This window comes from Xenopus laevis, chromosome 9_10L, assembly GCF_017654675.1.
Source record: "Xenopus laevis strain J_2021 chromosome 9_10L, Xenopus_laevis_v10.1, whole genome shotgun sequence".
Lineage (NCBI taxonomy): Eukaryota > Metazoa > Chordata > Amphibia > Anura > Pipidae > Xenopus > Xenopus laevis.
The window spans coordinates 63,506,482-63,521,384 of NC_054387.1; the positions used below are offsets into that span (position 1 = coordinate 63,506,482).

General features: G+C 40.7%; 1 protein-coding gene across 2 annotated transcripts in view; it reads right to left on the reverse strand.

Moving 5' to 3' along the window:
- Positions 1-14,903, reverse strand: part of pnkd.L (PNKD, MBL domain containing L homeolog) — a 48,194-nt gene that overhangs the window by 2,810 nt on the left and 30,481 nt on the right. For both annotated transcript variants that reach the window (XM_018235747.2, XM_018235748.2), the window contains exons 3-8: positions 13,628-13,740; positions 10,425-10,483; positions 8,238-8,330; positions 5,679-5,842; positions 3,030-3,116; positions 185-300 (exon numbers count right to left, since the gene is read on the reverse strand). In XM_018235747.2, coding sequence (XP_018091236.1) covers positions 185-300; positions 3,030-3,116; positions 5,679-5,842; positions 8,238-8,330; positions 10,425-10,483; positions 13,628-13,740 — 632 coding nt within the window. The remainder of the gene's footprint in view (positions 1-184; positions 301-3,029; positions 3,117-5,678; positions 5,843-8,237; positions 8,331-10,424; positions 10,484-13,627; positions 13,741-14,903) is intronic.

Consider the following 14,903-nt stretch of genomic DNA (forward strand, 5'->3'; position numbering starts at 1 on the left):
GGGTGCACTACTTTTAGTTCTATATGTGTGTGTATGTATATGGTTTTTCTTTTGCAATGTATCCTTTGAAGTGGCTGAGGATGTCTGTATGTGTAGAACTTTCCTGCTCCTGAGTCTGCACGTGAGTTATACCGTGTCACACTGAACCACAAGTTCAAGCAGCCAGTCGCCCCTGTGTTCTCACCGTGCTCTTCTTCTCAAGCCTGCGGTGCAGAACCCACTGACACTTCTTGTCCCGGACGGCGTTCTCAGGCTCAACCACAGCTGCAAACGTCAGGTTGTCTGCTGCATACTCATGGCCTGGGAAAGAAAAAAAGCATCAGTGCAACTGAAACAAATACTGTACTCAGCCTGTTTATATTTATTTATAACATACATCTGCTAATTCTTAGAGAAGCATTAAAGCGTTTGTTCACCTTTAAATTCACTTTTAGTATGATGTAGAACAGGGGTCCCCAACCTTTTTTACCTGTGAGCCACATTCAAATGTAAAAAGAGTTGGGGAGCAACACAAGCAGCATGAAAAAGTCCCTTGGGTGCCAAATAAGGGCCGTGATTGGCCATTTGGTAACCTCAATCTGGACTGGCAGCCTACAAGAGGCTCTACTTGACACTATACTTGATTTTTATGCAATCAAAATGTTCTTCCAAGCATGGAATTCAAAAATAAACACATGCATTAAGGACACCTAGAGCAACATCCAAGGGGTTGGAGAGAAACATGTGGCTCACGAGCTACTGGTTGGGGATCACTGATGTAGAAAGTGATATTCTGAGACAATGTGCAATTGGTTTCCATTTTTTATTATTTGTGGTTTGTAATTTCAGCCATCTGGTTGCTAGGGTCCAAATTACCCTAGCAACCATGCACTGATTTGAATAAGAGACTGAAATATGAATAGGAGAGACCTGCATAGGAAGTTGAATAACAAAAATTAGCAATAACAATACATTTGTAGCCTTACAGAGCATGTGTTTTTTAGATGGGGTCAGTGACCACCATTTGAAAGCTGCAAAGAGTCAGAGGAAGAAGGCAAAATGTTTCAAAAATGATGAAAAAGAAAAAATGAAGGCCAATTGAAAAATTGTTTAGAATTAGCATACAAAAAGTTAACCTAAAGGTCATCCAACCTTTTAACACATTCTGAGCTCTTTCTGTTGCAGTTGGCTCTGGCCCCTTAAATTGTAACGGCTGCAATGTTCTGACTGGTAACCCTGTGCTTTGATTGGCTACAGGTCAGTCTAGCGCTGTTCCAAGTCTAATGATCTCATTGGCTACAGGTTGTTCTAGTGCTGTGCCAGTCTATAATAATCTAATCGGCTACAAGTTAGTCTAGCCTAGTGCAAATGTTAATGCTCTGTCTTATTAAAAGGGGTTGTTCACCTTTGAGTTAACTTTTAGTATGATGTAGAGAGTGATATTCTGAGACAATTTGCAATTGGTTTTCATTTTGTCTGGTTGCTAGGGTTCAAATTACCCTAGCAACCATGCACTGATTTGAATAAGAGATTCGAATATGAAATGACTTGAATAGGAAGAGGAGTAATTAAAAGTAGCAATAGCAAAACATTTGTAGCAGTACAGAGCATTTGTTTTTTAGATGGGGTCAGCGACCCCCGTTTGAAAGCTGAAAAGAGTCATACAAATAATTAAGCTATAAAAAATAATGAAGACCAATTAAAATGTTGCTTAGAACTGATCATTCTATAACATACTAAAAGTTGATGTAAAGGTGAACTGCCCTGTTTAAGGTTGGTGTAATCTGAGAATGGTCTAACTAACTGGCTACAGATCAAGCCCAAATCATTTATGTTCTTATTAGCTAAACAATATTTTAAAGTTGTAACTGGCTACCGATTAGATTTAACCAGGTCATTAGCCGTACAATTAGGGATGACACCTCACCCCCTTTAAATACCAGCCACATATTGAATCCACATTCTGCATGGCTAATTATCAATTCATTTATACTGAACTGATATATTAGCAGTCATGCAGAAAGTATCTAAATGCTCAGTCAATTAGGTAGGAAAACTCTGCGCTAAGTCCAAATTGTAAACTGAAGCAGCACCGATAGAAAAAGAGGACCCACTTGTCCAAGTGTAAAAGTATCTAAATGTATTGCCAACTAGCCATGCAGAATGTGGATGCAATATGTGGTGAAAGGGCAACCCTACTTACAATAAACCTTTAATATGATGCAGTGAAGGCAAATATATACTAGGGCAATTTGTAGCTGGTCTTCAATTGTTTAATTGCTTAGCTTTTTTTTGTTCAGCAGCTGCTCCTGGAAGTTCACCAGCTTTCTGGTTGCTAGGGTCCAATTTCCCCTAGCAACCAGGCAGTGGGTTTAAGGAGTAACTGGAAGAAAGGTAAGTGATACAAAGCAACAATAAATTTGTAGCCTCACAGAGCAATAGCTATCTGCTGGGGTCAGTGACCCCCCCATTTGAAAGCTGGATCAGAAGGGAGAGGAAAATACAACTAAAAACCCCAAGGCCTCACGGTTAACTTACAGTTGTTCTACCCCTTTAATATAACAGGAACAAACATGGCAGTAGGTAATTTGCAAGGCAAAGTTGCATAGTAGGGAGAAAAACATGTCTGATATTAATCCTCTATATGAGTGGTGTAAGCAACACATGTTCCCGTATCATCTGCGTGGGAAAACAAGTCATTATTAATTTTATCATCTGCTTCCTAATGAGTGACTGTTTCCTTCATCTTCTCTCCCAAAGCTGCCCGGGAGCTCTCCTTTCCCAATGATTTGACTTAATGATCAGCGTCTGCCAAGCTGAGATTCGTCTTAATGAGCAATAACCAACGTACAGGGGCAGCACATTCTCATTTAATGATGCAGGCAGAAATCATTGGATAAGAGAATCTATTGGTTGAGCTGAAATCAGTAATAAAATTAAATGAGCCATGTAGTTTGCTGCAACTGCACTATGGATACAGGGACTCCTGCCATCCATCACTAGGTGTCACCCAAGTACATTTTATTATGTAGGAGATGGTTCTTACACACCAGGCCAAAGGAGAGTGCTGTCATTAAGAGAAGCTGCGGTGTCCAGGGAAGTGAGCATAGTCTCTGCCGATCCCTCAAACATTCTCCCTGCAAAGAGAATAAAGGAGATGCGCTTAGCAACACATGGTCATAATGGGCAAGACAGTCCCCCTGGGGGGTGAGAAAATATTCAGCAAATGCCCAGCAGTTTGGCACCAGTGCTGCCATGGAAACCCATAGAAATGCAGCGATTGTGTGAAATTAATGGGGGGGGGGAGAGCTGAATTAGGAATTCATGAGACGTAGAAAGGGGGGAGCTACATACGCTGCCATAGTGCATAGCAACTGTCACTGCATGCTGGGAAATGTAAGCGGATAATAGGGAGCATAGCCACAAAACTGAATATTTTTGATGAATGATAGCTAGGTCTGATTTTTCATTTTCTTTCTTCAGGAGATGCAACATGGCAACTCTCAAATTATATAATTTTCAATAAAATTATCGAATGACCTATTCAAAGCAACTTTTCAATAGGTCATCAATGTTTATTTTGACCCCGGAAACCCAAAAATAATTCAAAAGTGAGGGTTTACACTGCTTGCTAAGTTAATTAAACCCTAGAAACCAAGCAATTAAAATGTAAAAAAAATGTAGAACAAATGATGTGAATAAATACACAAAACAAAAAGCTACAAATTGTCTTAACTGTTATCCCCATCAAACTCCCCCTTTAATAAATGAAAGAGGCAAAAAAAAAAAAACTATTTTCTGAGCATAATGACCAACGTATAGGTGTTTTACCTAACACAAATTAACCTGAAAAGAAACACAACTTATACACAGGCAGGCACCTTTAGGGTGTTTGTTTGTGCGCTCCCTGCGTTTCGCTTTCTCAGTTTAGCTGCAGGGGAGCGCAGGAGTAGACGCACTGAATTATTGTCAATGGGGTCGTACTCACAGACGCATGTATGCGCCTAACGCAGGTAAAATGCAACATGCTGCGTCCCAACCTGCTTTTGGCGCTCGCATGTCTCACACTCACTCACGTCTGTGTGAGTAAAACCCCATTGACAATAATTCAATGCGTCTACTCCTGCGCTCCCCTGCAGCTGAACAGAAGAAAGTGCAAAGCAGGGGAGTGCAGGTAAAAACGGCCGTGTGTAAGAGCTCTTACCCCAGAGCAATTTTCCCAAGACAGTCTACACACCCGCAGACACACATATCAATTAGCTATCTTATATCTTAGAGGGGAACTAAAGCTCATCAAAGAACTAGGCTAGAATTGCTACACATTATATTTTGGGTTTCTATCACAATGCAAGGCCATCAAAATTGTGGCCATTGCCCCCAAGCAGCCCTGTAGCTTCTATTACAAACAAAACCCATTTTGTGTTTGATAATTTCAAACAACCCCTAAGTGTAGTTTTTTTAAATGATAGTCAGATGGAACTGAGCATGTGCAGGGCCACTTGCACTAAAAAAAATGGCATAACAAATCCCAAGACAGGGAGCTGCTATGGGACAGCTGTGAAGAGCTGGATCATTATGCTTATAGGGCTGCTGAACCTCTGGACTGGTACAGTAAGTTCATTACATAAAATATTTCTATATTCTATAATGCTTTTTAGGCTTTAGCTCACCTTTAATTATTGTTATGCCACAAATGTGCTTTTACCCATAATGCTTTTCTAGGTACAAATAAACTTTTTTGCCTTTGTATATAACACATGCAATCGGCCATTACAGGAAATAGATTATTATTTTTAAGTGAACTGTGCACATAGTAAGGCAGCAGGCAGGCAGCAACGCGTTTCTGGAATTATGTACAAAGGACAATATGCTGTAGATAATATAGGGTTCTGATTCTGAGATCTACTTCCTTGTATGAAGCATCTGGAACAGATCCAAAGTGAGTGCACCTAGTGTGCTTGCATGGAAATGATATCCTACTTCTGAACTGCGCTTTTGTTTGAATTTCACCGGTGAGTAATTTGATTTATGGAGCTATGTTCTTTTTCTGTATTTGCATCTGTGTGTGATTCTATCTTGATCTAAGCAGCCAACATTCAACCGAGATAAAGCAGGAAGGATTTGTTCTGTATTATCAGTAAATTTAATATACATTGAAAAGAACACCCTTGTTTTCATTTGATGGTCCAAGATTGTTTTAGAAAAAATAAAGCTGTGGGCTGCTCTATTTGCTGTGGTCAGGCCTGAGCATGGGAAAGAGAGCAGCTCATGGACAGGAAGTACAGAGAATCAGGCCACCAAAAGGCCCCCTTGTGCAACAGACTAAAGCTTTACTTGTGAATTGAGTCATAAGTACCCTTTCCAGTGGCAATCTGCCAGAGTCTGTGCCAAGGCTGAGGAATCAGACTGCTTATAATGCCATTCTCATGGTAAAGGCCACATGGAAAGGGCACTATTGTGCATGTTGTGCTCACCTTTTCCAGAGCAATTAATCTCTGTTAAGGCAAAAGGGGTGATTTCAGGTGATTTGGTGCCACGTTTTCAGCTACTTGGGAGGGAAACTGGCCATAATTACGGTGTACCACTTTTCTTATAAATAACTGCCAGTCAGATACCCGTCTGCTGCTACAATACAATCAGCATGAGCCTCCCTATGGAGAATACACAGATATACAGTAACCTTCTAGTCCAACACTTACCACAGCCGGCGAGGAACAGCAGATCCCCAGAGAAAAGACAGTCTGGTCCATCTCCGGATTTCCCATCCAGCACATAGATCATGTGTCCCACTGTATGACCTGGGGTGAAGTATGCCTGGAACTGAAGTCTCCCGACTGACAATTGCTCCCGGTCAGACAGGGCGCTGTGAGAAGACAAGCCAATGTAAATACAGAGCTGATATATATCATAGTACTTTATGATAAGCGCAGGGCATATACGTTGACCATCAGAGCTTGCAGTCTACAAAGTGAGAGACAAAAGTGAGAGACAAAGCTGTCTTTTGGGGGGGCGGGGTGCTATGAGAAGGACCAGATATCCATAGCTCCAAATAGCTGGGTAGGCTCTTGATGCAATGAATTCTGGGTAATATCACAGGGATTAGTAGCCTGGAAATGTTTATTTAGTAAGAACAAACAGAAGCAAATCCCAACGGGTGACATGTACCATAAGAAAACATTTGTGTTTCTCATTGGTGCAAGAGGAACAATTAGTCACACGGCTGCTGCCTCTATTGTGTCATAAATTACTTTTATGTAGGAAGCAGTGCCATGTATTTGCCTGAGGAATCCTGGATATGATGAGCAAATCTATAGAGCTAAACAATTCCTCACTCCCCCATTTCATTCACATTACTAGTAACTTAAAGGAACAGCAACACCAAAAAAAGAAAGTGTTTTAAAGTAATTAACCTGCACAGGTAATACTGGTGTGTTCAGAAACAAACTATAGTTTATATAAATAAGTTGCTGAGTAGCCATGGGGGCAGTCAAATGAGCAAAGGTATAGCTTACATAGCAGATAAGCTCTGTAGAACAGAATGTTGTTATCTGGTATCTGTTATTTAACCTGCAATATTTAGCCCTATTTCAATTGCCCCATGGCTACACAGCAGCTTGTTTATATAAACTACAGTAGTGTTTCTGAAACAAAACAAATCAGTTTAACTAGTGCATGGCAACAGTATATTATATTTTAACTTCTTTTAAACATTTTAATTTTTGGTGTTATTGTTCCTTTCAGGTACACACTCTGAGTTCCCGCCCATTGTCAATCCCCCACACAGACACAGATCTCGTGCGCAAGCAAGAGGTCTCTGTTCCATGTGGCTTCTCGTTCTTGAGGAAATATATATTGCTGTGTACTTTTGCTAAATGGCAGATGGATAGTGACTATTGAGCTCTTACAACTGCTTTGCCCATCACATTACTATGTACACTTGTTTTGCTGGTGCACTGGTCATTCCCCCATGTGTGACAGGTATTTTCGCCATCTTAAATGTGGCAGATGACAAATGCTGAGTGTGGGAGGCCACATTTCTATTTCTATCTCCATTAGCCATATTAATGCACTTCATAGGGCAGAGTTGGGGAAACAGTTGGGTGTAGTTAGAAAAGTGAACAATACACAAATGACACCTGTATCCCCTCTTACCATCAGTTCTTATATACATCTTCTTTGCTGCCCTTTGCTTTTTTCTACTCATCCTTTGTCTGCCCTATTTCGTATAATCTCGCCATTACTCTGCTTCATCTAATTCTCCATTCTGTTTTGCTTATATCTTATTTCCATCTCTACCATTACTTTTATACACTATTTTGCCTTCCCCAACCTATTTCCCATCCTTCTATTCCCTCATTTTCATATCTTCTGCCACTATATGCTTTTTCATTATGTGAACACTTTCTTTTACCCACCTTGGTGTTTCTGGGGCCCTGGCCACGCTGAGGCGGCATTTTGGATGCCACCCACCCTCTGAGCAAGACGCGGGGGGCCACATTACTAGAATAGCCAAAATTCTGTTTAAAAAAGTGGAATTATGACTTTTGAAGTTACCAGGGGCGGTTATTTGTCGCCCTTGGCAACTTGCCTCACTGCTCTGCTCAGTATTTAGAAGTGCAACCCATAGATCAAAGCAGCTGCATATTTCAAATGTTTTCTGATCAACAGTGGTGGGGCAGGCCATTCAATATGACGGGGACTTTAAAGGAGAAGGAAAGTTGTCTTGCACTTGGGGGTACCAAATGTTAGGCACCCCAAGTGATTGTATTTACTTACCTGAAACCCCAGGCCAGTGCTCCTATAAGCAGAAAACTGCACTGGCCCGGGGTTATTCCAGTGAGCACCACGGAGGAGGAATCCTCTTCCGTCTTCCTCTTTCTTCGTGCGGCTGCGAATGCGCAGTAGAGCGAAAAGCCAAACTTTAACTAATCACTTGGGGGTGTCTAACATTTGGCACCAAGTGCAGACAACTTTCCTTCTCCTTTAAATGATTGAAGTAAGCAGGTGGGGAACCTTACCCCAAGAGTGTCTTGATTCTCATGCCTTGATACAAACACAGGATTGCATAATGATAATGAACACCCCTTCTATATACTGTAATACCAGCTTGGAGATTCAGGGGGTGCCGCACACTGAATATGGAGCCAGGTTGTGTCACCTTGCTGCACATTTGTAGCCACTGGCACTGTGGGTTGATACAGAGAGGGACAGCTGTATAAAAGCAGCATTTTGTACAATAATCTTTAGGTTTCACTCACTGTGTCAATTCCGGGATGTCATCATAAGAGCTTCCATAAACCCGACAAGACTTGTACAGCCTCTTTAGAGCCTTATTGCCTCCACTGTGATCCCTGCCAAATAAGAAAACAAACACATTCGGTGTGATTATGTTCCTTCCATAGCATTACCTTACATCAGTTTTCGAAATTCTATAATGAATGTTTGTGAGTTGCAGCTTGAATATATAAACAGAATAAGCAGGAAGTAAGGCCATGCAAACACACTATACCCCATACTTTACTGTCTAGTTAAATGTTAGAGCCGCTCCCACCCATATGAATAAATACAATTATACACTATGTACAGTATACACAATTATGTTCTAAGCAGACAATAGGCTGCTATCCCTTTATATGCTATATGCTCGATTGACTGTAGAAAAGAAACTAATATAAAGAAAGCCTACTGATAAAAAAGCTTGTATTTTCCCCTGTTAAAATACCTTAGTTCCTATTATTACGCCACTAAACAGGTTCTAACAAATGTCTTTATTTCCATTCTTTGAGTTCATTGTCTCCAATGTTTGCTTGCCTTAAGAACATGCTACCAGTACCTTTGCAAGCTTGCGGAACATCTAGACTTTCTGGTTATACAGATCAAGTTTATTACAGTAATTAGTGATCTATACACAAACTACATTCTCTGTTCAGCCTCCGACAGTAAAATTAATTGAGCAACGCACTGCAACTGACCTAGTTTGATCTCTCTTGCTCACACATAACAACTTTACCACATGCCAGTGAATATTTATTTATTGCAATTTGCTACCCCAGCATCACCAGATCAGATCTGCTAAATATCACCCAGACTAAACTGCTTTTCCTTCAAACAGCAGACAGCTAAAGTGTTGGTGTGAGTAACTAGAACTGAAGTAAATGCTGTTGCTATTACAATACTCCCTTCTACGTTCCAGTTCACTGATAGCCCTTCTAGTGGTTCCTTGTGTTTGGATTGTACAGGAAAAAACTGAAAGCATAACATGAACATGAATATTGACTAGGGAGGTACACACTGAAATCACTGAATGCACCATTTCCTATGTCATATATGTATAGCTATCTAATGAAAGAAACTCATTTTGAGTAACTTTTCAATATACATTCAATACAGATTTCTGATGGTTTTACAGTTATAGTTTTGCTACGGAAAGCAGGGTCTGACACTTTCAGAACAGCCTTGCTGGTCTGTACTTTTAAAACCATGCAGCAGAAGCCTGCATGCTACTATGTTTTGAGACAGAACCAGAAGTGCAAGGCAGAAAGATAATGCTTTTAAAGGAAAAGTAAAACGCCAAGACAGTTTATTGCCAATAGATTAGCCACAATAGTGCATGCTATAACACTATATTTATTCTGCAGAATGCTTCACCATACCCGAGTAACAGCTCTAGAAGCTCTCTGTTTGTTTAGGATAGCAGTTGCCATATTTGCTTGGTGTGACATCACCTCCTGCCTGAGTCTCTCCCTGCTCACTTACAGCTATGGGCTCAGATGACAACAGGGAGGGGAGAGGAGCAAACTGAGCATGCTCAAGCCCTGCCCTGGAGGTTTAAGCTGAAAGCAGGAAGTCTGATACATAAGCCCATGTGTACACAATAAAAGGAAAGGAATGATGTGTTTCTTTTAACAGAGGACTCAGAGCAGCATTACTTACTTATTAAGGGTTTAATGGTGTATTTATATAGACCTTTCTCATAAAGCTGACTTAATTTTAACCTTTCCTTCTCCTATTACAGCAATTACATTTACCAACAACTTTAAAATTAGTGAAAATGTGTAATTAATGTATATTTGGATTTGAAAGCTGCTCTGAATTACATTATCTTTCATAATGCAAAATGTTATTTTTGGGTTTACATGCCCTTTAAGCAGGCTGCAGGATGCTGTTAAATAACCACACCAATACATAGCAGCCATTGCAATTTCTAATAAGACATTATAATAATATATTTATTATTGAATCATCTCAGCTTTGATGGCAGGCTTGTCTTACAGGCTTCTGAAGGCGAATACTCATCTCATAAGGACATAATTTCCTGGTGATTAGCTGGCACAGAATGCATCAGGCTTTATCTTTATTTGACTCTTATGTTTAATAAACAGTTATGCTTAAAATATTTCCTTGAGTATTTCCTTGAGCTTGTACTATGACCTTAATTAACTTACCAGTGTTTGTGGGTGCACAAGATGGCCTCCAGCGTCACCCCTTCTCGCTCTAGATATGCCTGTAACATCATAAAGGCACGATGAGTAGAAAACTTTTATCTCTACATTGGCTCAGTTCACTTTCCACACAATAAATTAGCTGGATTGGAGTTTATTGTAGCAACTATTTTCCCTTTAACAAAATGTAAACATTTTTAGGTAACAGTTTAATAAAAAGAGAGTTGATTATTGCAAGGTTGACCAACTTTTGTTCTATTATCCAGTAATCAAATAGTAAAATTGTTTAATGATAAAAATTTAATTAATACATTTTAAAGGGTAAGTAAATCTCTAAGACACTTTTGCTCTGAAAACTGATGTTTGGGAACAAGATTTCTACTCCCACTAATTTTAGAGATGATATTATACACTCTTGAGCACCTGAACCCTACAGTCCTGGGCAGCGCTCTGCACATGGAGCATTATCTATTGTTTTACAGGACTGCTGTACTTGAGAAACACGGTAACATCCCTTATGCTGTGTACCTTCATTATTACATTACATTATTACAGTTTCTTGGAATGCCTCATGGGCAGTTATAAAGGTAACAGCAGACTAATTTGTGCACCTGCCGTTTTAAACATTGTGTCGTCACTCTTTAGTAAAGAGTTTTCTCCTTCCCCCTCTAAGACTATTGGATTTCTGTTCTTCTGTGGCATTTCCTCCCTCTCTCTCCCATATCCTTTGTGATCACTTGCTTTTCCCTGAGTCCATTGCATCTCTCAGCGCTGCCTCCTGGTTCTTCCTCATCCCAGACCTGTCCCCGGTTCCACTGTCTTCTCCCTTCCCCAATTCCCTTTCATTTATCTGGCTCCCTTTCATGTCCAGTTCTGCACGGCGGGCCCCTTCCTGCTGCTGCTGTCTGTTTATACTGATTAAATGCTCTGGATTAGAAGTACAAAGCAAGAATGGGAAGCGGCTATTGCTGCATATCGTCCAAAAATAACATCAGCTCATGGAGGGTCCGGGGGGGGGGGTAGTCGGCGGGTGTCATTCAACAGGTCTTGACATTAGAAGAACTCTAATTTCATGCCAGAAACCTTCATCACTCACCCATATTTACTGAGGGGCCCAGAGGACAATATATAGAAAGTAAGATATTTTCCAGTCAGCCCAACAACAGTGGGAAAGTGACACAAGGCAGCTCCCACCAATGTATAATGCAGCATGTAGATATCAAGAACCAGCTACATCAACATTTCATGTAACACTGCATTCATAATTGTATTATCTATCCATTTAACATAAAGACTGGGTAGGGTTTTGTTTAGACAGTTGTTAAAAGATGGCGGAAATATTAAAACGCGATGTAATAAAAGCCTGAAGTACTGAGCCAACCATAACAGTTTTGCATGTACTGGACAGAAAATATTGGAATGTAAAGTGATAGGGATAATTGTGTTCTTTTTAGGATACTGGTCCTTTAATATTTGGCCTTGTGGCATCATCAGACAAGTGCCCGACCAGCATGAAGACCTAGGAAGTACAAACTGTATATAAAGGATCACATGTTAACTCCCCCATCAGCAATGACAATAGACAGTAAACCCCTAAGTCCAATATGCAGCTTGTCATTTGCTATAGTGGGAACTGCCTGTGCCAGGAGGCTTCTATTATAGCAAATGACATCCTGCATGGATCGTTCGGGTGCTTCTTAGCAGGCAGTAAAATACTGGAGAATATGCAATAAGTGCTATAATCCTCAATCTAAATACCAGGGGGTCCTAACAATTTCTCCTTTATTTCACAGTCTTCCTGGGGACATTTACTTGCAGATTTAGTGTTGCAGTACACACTTTTGTATGATCTTTGGGATATTATATCTCCTAACAATTAAAAAGCAAATGCTGAAAACAATTTAAGCCCCATCTGCCGCAGCGTCATGATTTAGGATGCACAAGCATGACAGGAACCTGCTCCCCAGAGTGTGGGCACTTTGTAAGCTTTGATGACCCAAATGAACAGGAGAAGTAGGAATCGGCCAGTGGGACCTGGAAGTTAAGCTACAGCAGCCCTATTTCATAAGGGTAATAAAAATAAAGGCTTTTGCTTGCCCTTATAAATGATCGACTCTTTGTGTCACCTTTAGCCAATGTTCTGACGTCTAGATAATACTAGCACTGGCACGTGGGAAAATAATGCTGACCAACATGGGTAACCCAAAACCACCGCCATTTGAAGTGTGTGTCCATACTAAGCCAGCACTTCAGAAACATTAGTGCAGCTGACATTGTTCTGCATGAAAAGAGTTAAATGTATAAGCCAAAGGAAAACAGGTTCTTTTCAGTAGAGAATTCAAAACAAACAATTCACTTTCCCTTTTTCACGCTGTGTGTGTGTGATACTTTCCGTACTCTGAGCTCTGAACTCTATTGTTTCCCAAGGCCCCTAAAGACAGGGTTCAGCTCATGTGACAGTATGATCCCTGCCTGGAACTGACTCAGTCCAAATTCTGAGAACCCACATGCCTCCCATCAACAGCACAGCAGCAGTGTCGGGGCACACGGGGGCAGGCAGATAGGAATCCCCAGGTAGCTCAGTTGGAACATAAAACAGGAGATCTTGGCAGTCCTGCTGTTCCCGAAGGATACAAATCGAGCAGCAATGTCTACTCAGATATCCCATACAATAATAAGCAATACGCTTTATCAGTGCAAGGGAGGGGAAATCTGGAATAACTGGGGTGTTCAACATTATTCACCAAACTGACCCCTACCTCTAGAGAGACGCACTACATTGTTACAACATTCCATAAGTGTAGCTCTGACCCTGATTCTTTAAGGGGAAATTGACCTTACAATTAACTTATTACATAATGTTAACAATAAAATGCACCAAAACTATTGGCTCAGCCATTAGTTACAGACCACATCCATATCCCAATTTAGACCTCGGCCAAAGGGATTTTACCACCTGACCCAATCAATATTTGTCCCAGTCCCTCTTTTTGTCCAAAAATTTGGTTGGGCCCCCTTTGGCTCAAAACAAGGTTACAGATTTATGAAACAAAGACTCTGACACTCACAATTAAAGTTATGTCTAGTAAATAAGCATTCACCCTCAAATTTAAAACTTTTTGGGTATTGGACTGGGCCCTCAAGGTTCAGGAACTACTAAGCTAGAGGGTCAAACACAAACAATTTAAACTGTATGCTCCTCCCACCTGTACAGCTAGAGGGTCAGAAGGGTCCACGACTGCTGCCAGGTTGGACGCGGTGTCGATAATTAGATAACTGTAGTTATCAGAAAGGACTGGAATGGGCACCACTTTAACTCCTGGAAGAAAAGAACACAGAGATTACATGTCACTGAGTATGCTCTGTCCTAATGCATTTACTTTTGGCCAAAAGGCTAGCATTTTATATAGTTACGAGTGCAGGATTTAGCAAAAAATGTGTACAATGTGTTAAAGCTTAATCTTCTATATATTACCGGCATCACAGCAGCTAAAACAGGGTTTGAGTGGAGTTCCCCTTTATTAAGGAATAAACACTGATATGTATAAAAAACACTTACACCCAATCAGCATATGATTAAGACACAACAAGCCACAATCCTGTGGTGGATTGTAATTTATTATTAATCCAAACAACCGTAAACAGATTATGGAAGGAGCTGGAGCCCCTGATGAACAGAAGGAGCTGGGGAGAAATCTGTGACTAACAAGCTTTTTTTCCATAATCTGGTTCAGAAAATGACAGTTCCAGGAAGTGGTGGTATACCGGCATTATAGCAAGCACGAGCATGATCTGTTTCATACTGAAGCTCCAATTCCCAGAAATGGTCACAGATGCGCATCTACAATAAGAGATATATTCAGTGTCAGGGCCCTGGTATGGGAACTCTTGCGGCCCCAGAAGGCTGTACAAGATTGATAGTTACAGCGGTGGAATTTTAAACGTCAGTCCAGGGGGAAAGAACCTCTTAATTAATTCAAACCCATTTAGGTTACCTATATTTACACATAAAAAACCATTGGAAGTATTTAATATTTAAATACTTTTAGTTTCACTATGAATAGGTTCCCTTGTTGCATAGCTGCCCCTAGCCCAGCCTAAACACATGTATAGGAACAGGATTAATACATATTCCTACTGAACTAGAACACAGGCATTATTGTTGTATTATGTTGGCTGCACATAAAGGAATCCATAGTAGGACTGGCTTGTCAGAGTAATAAGAGGATCCCCACATGGGCCTAGGCCATAGTGGGCTCCAGCCTAGGAGAATTCTCATCAGCCCATTCTTATATCCACTGTGAATTTATGTAAAAATGGGCCCATGGTGTCAGGTTCTCTGGTGGGAGCTAGGAGACCCAGCCCAACATTGAATCCATATGTATAAAGAGAACCTCAGGCTCTCATACACAAGTGAACATGCAAAATTGCACCAGCGGAGTAATTCATAGCACCCAACTAAAGACATTGGACTTTATTATT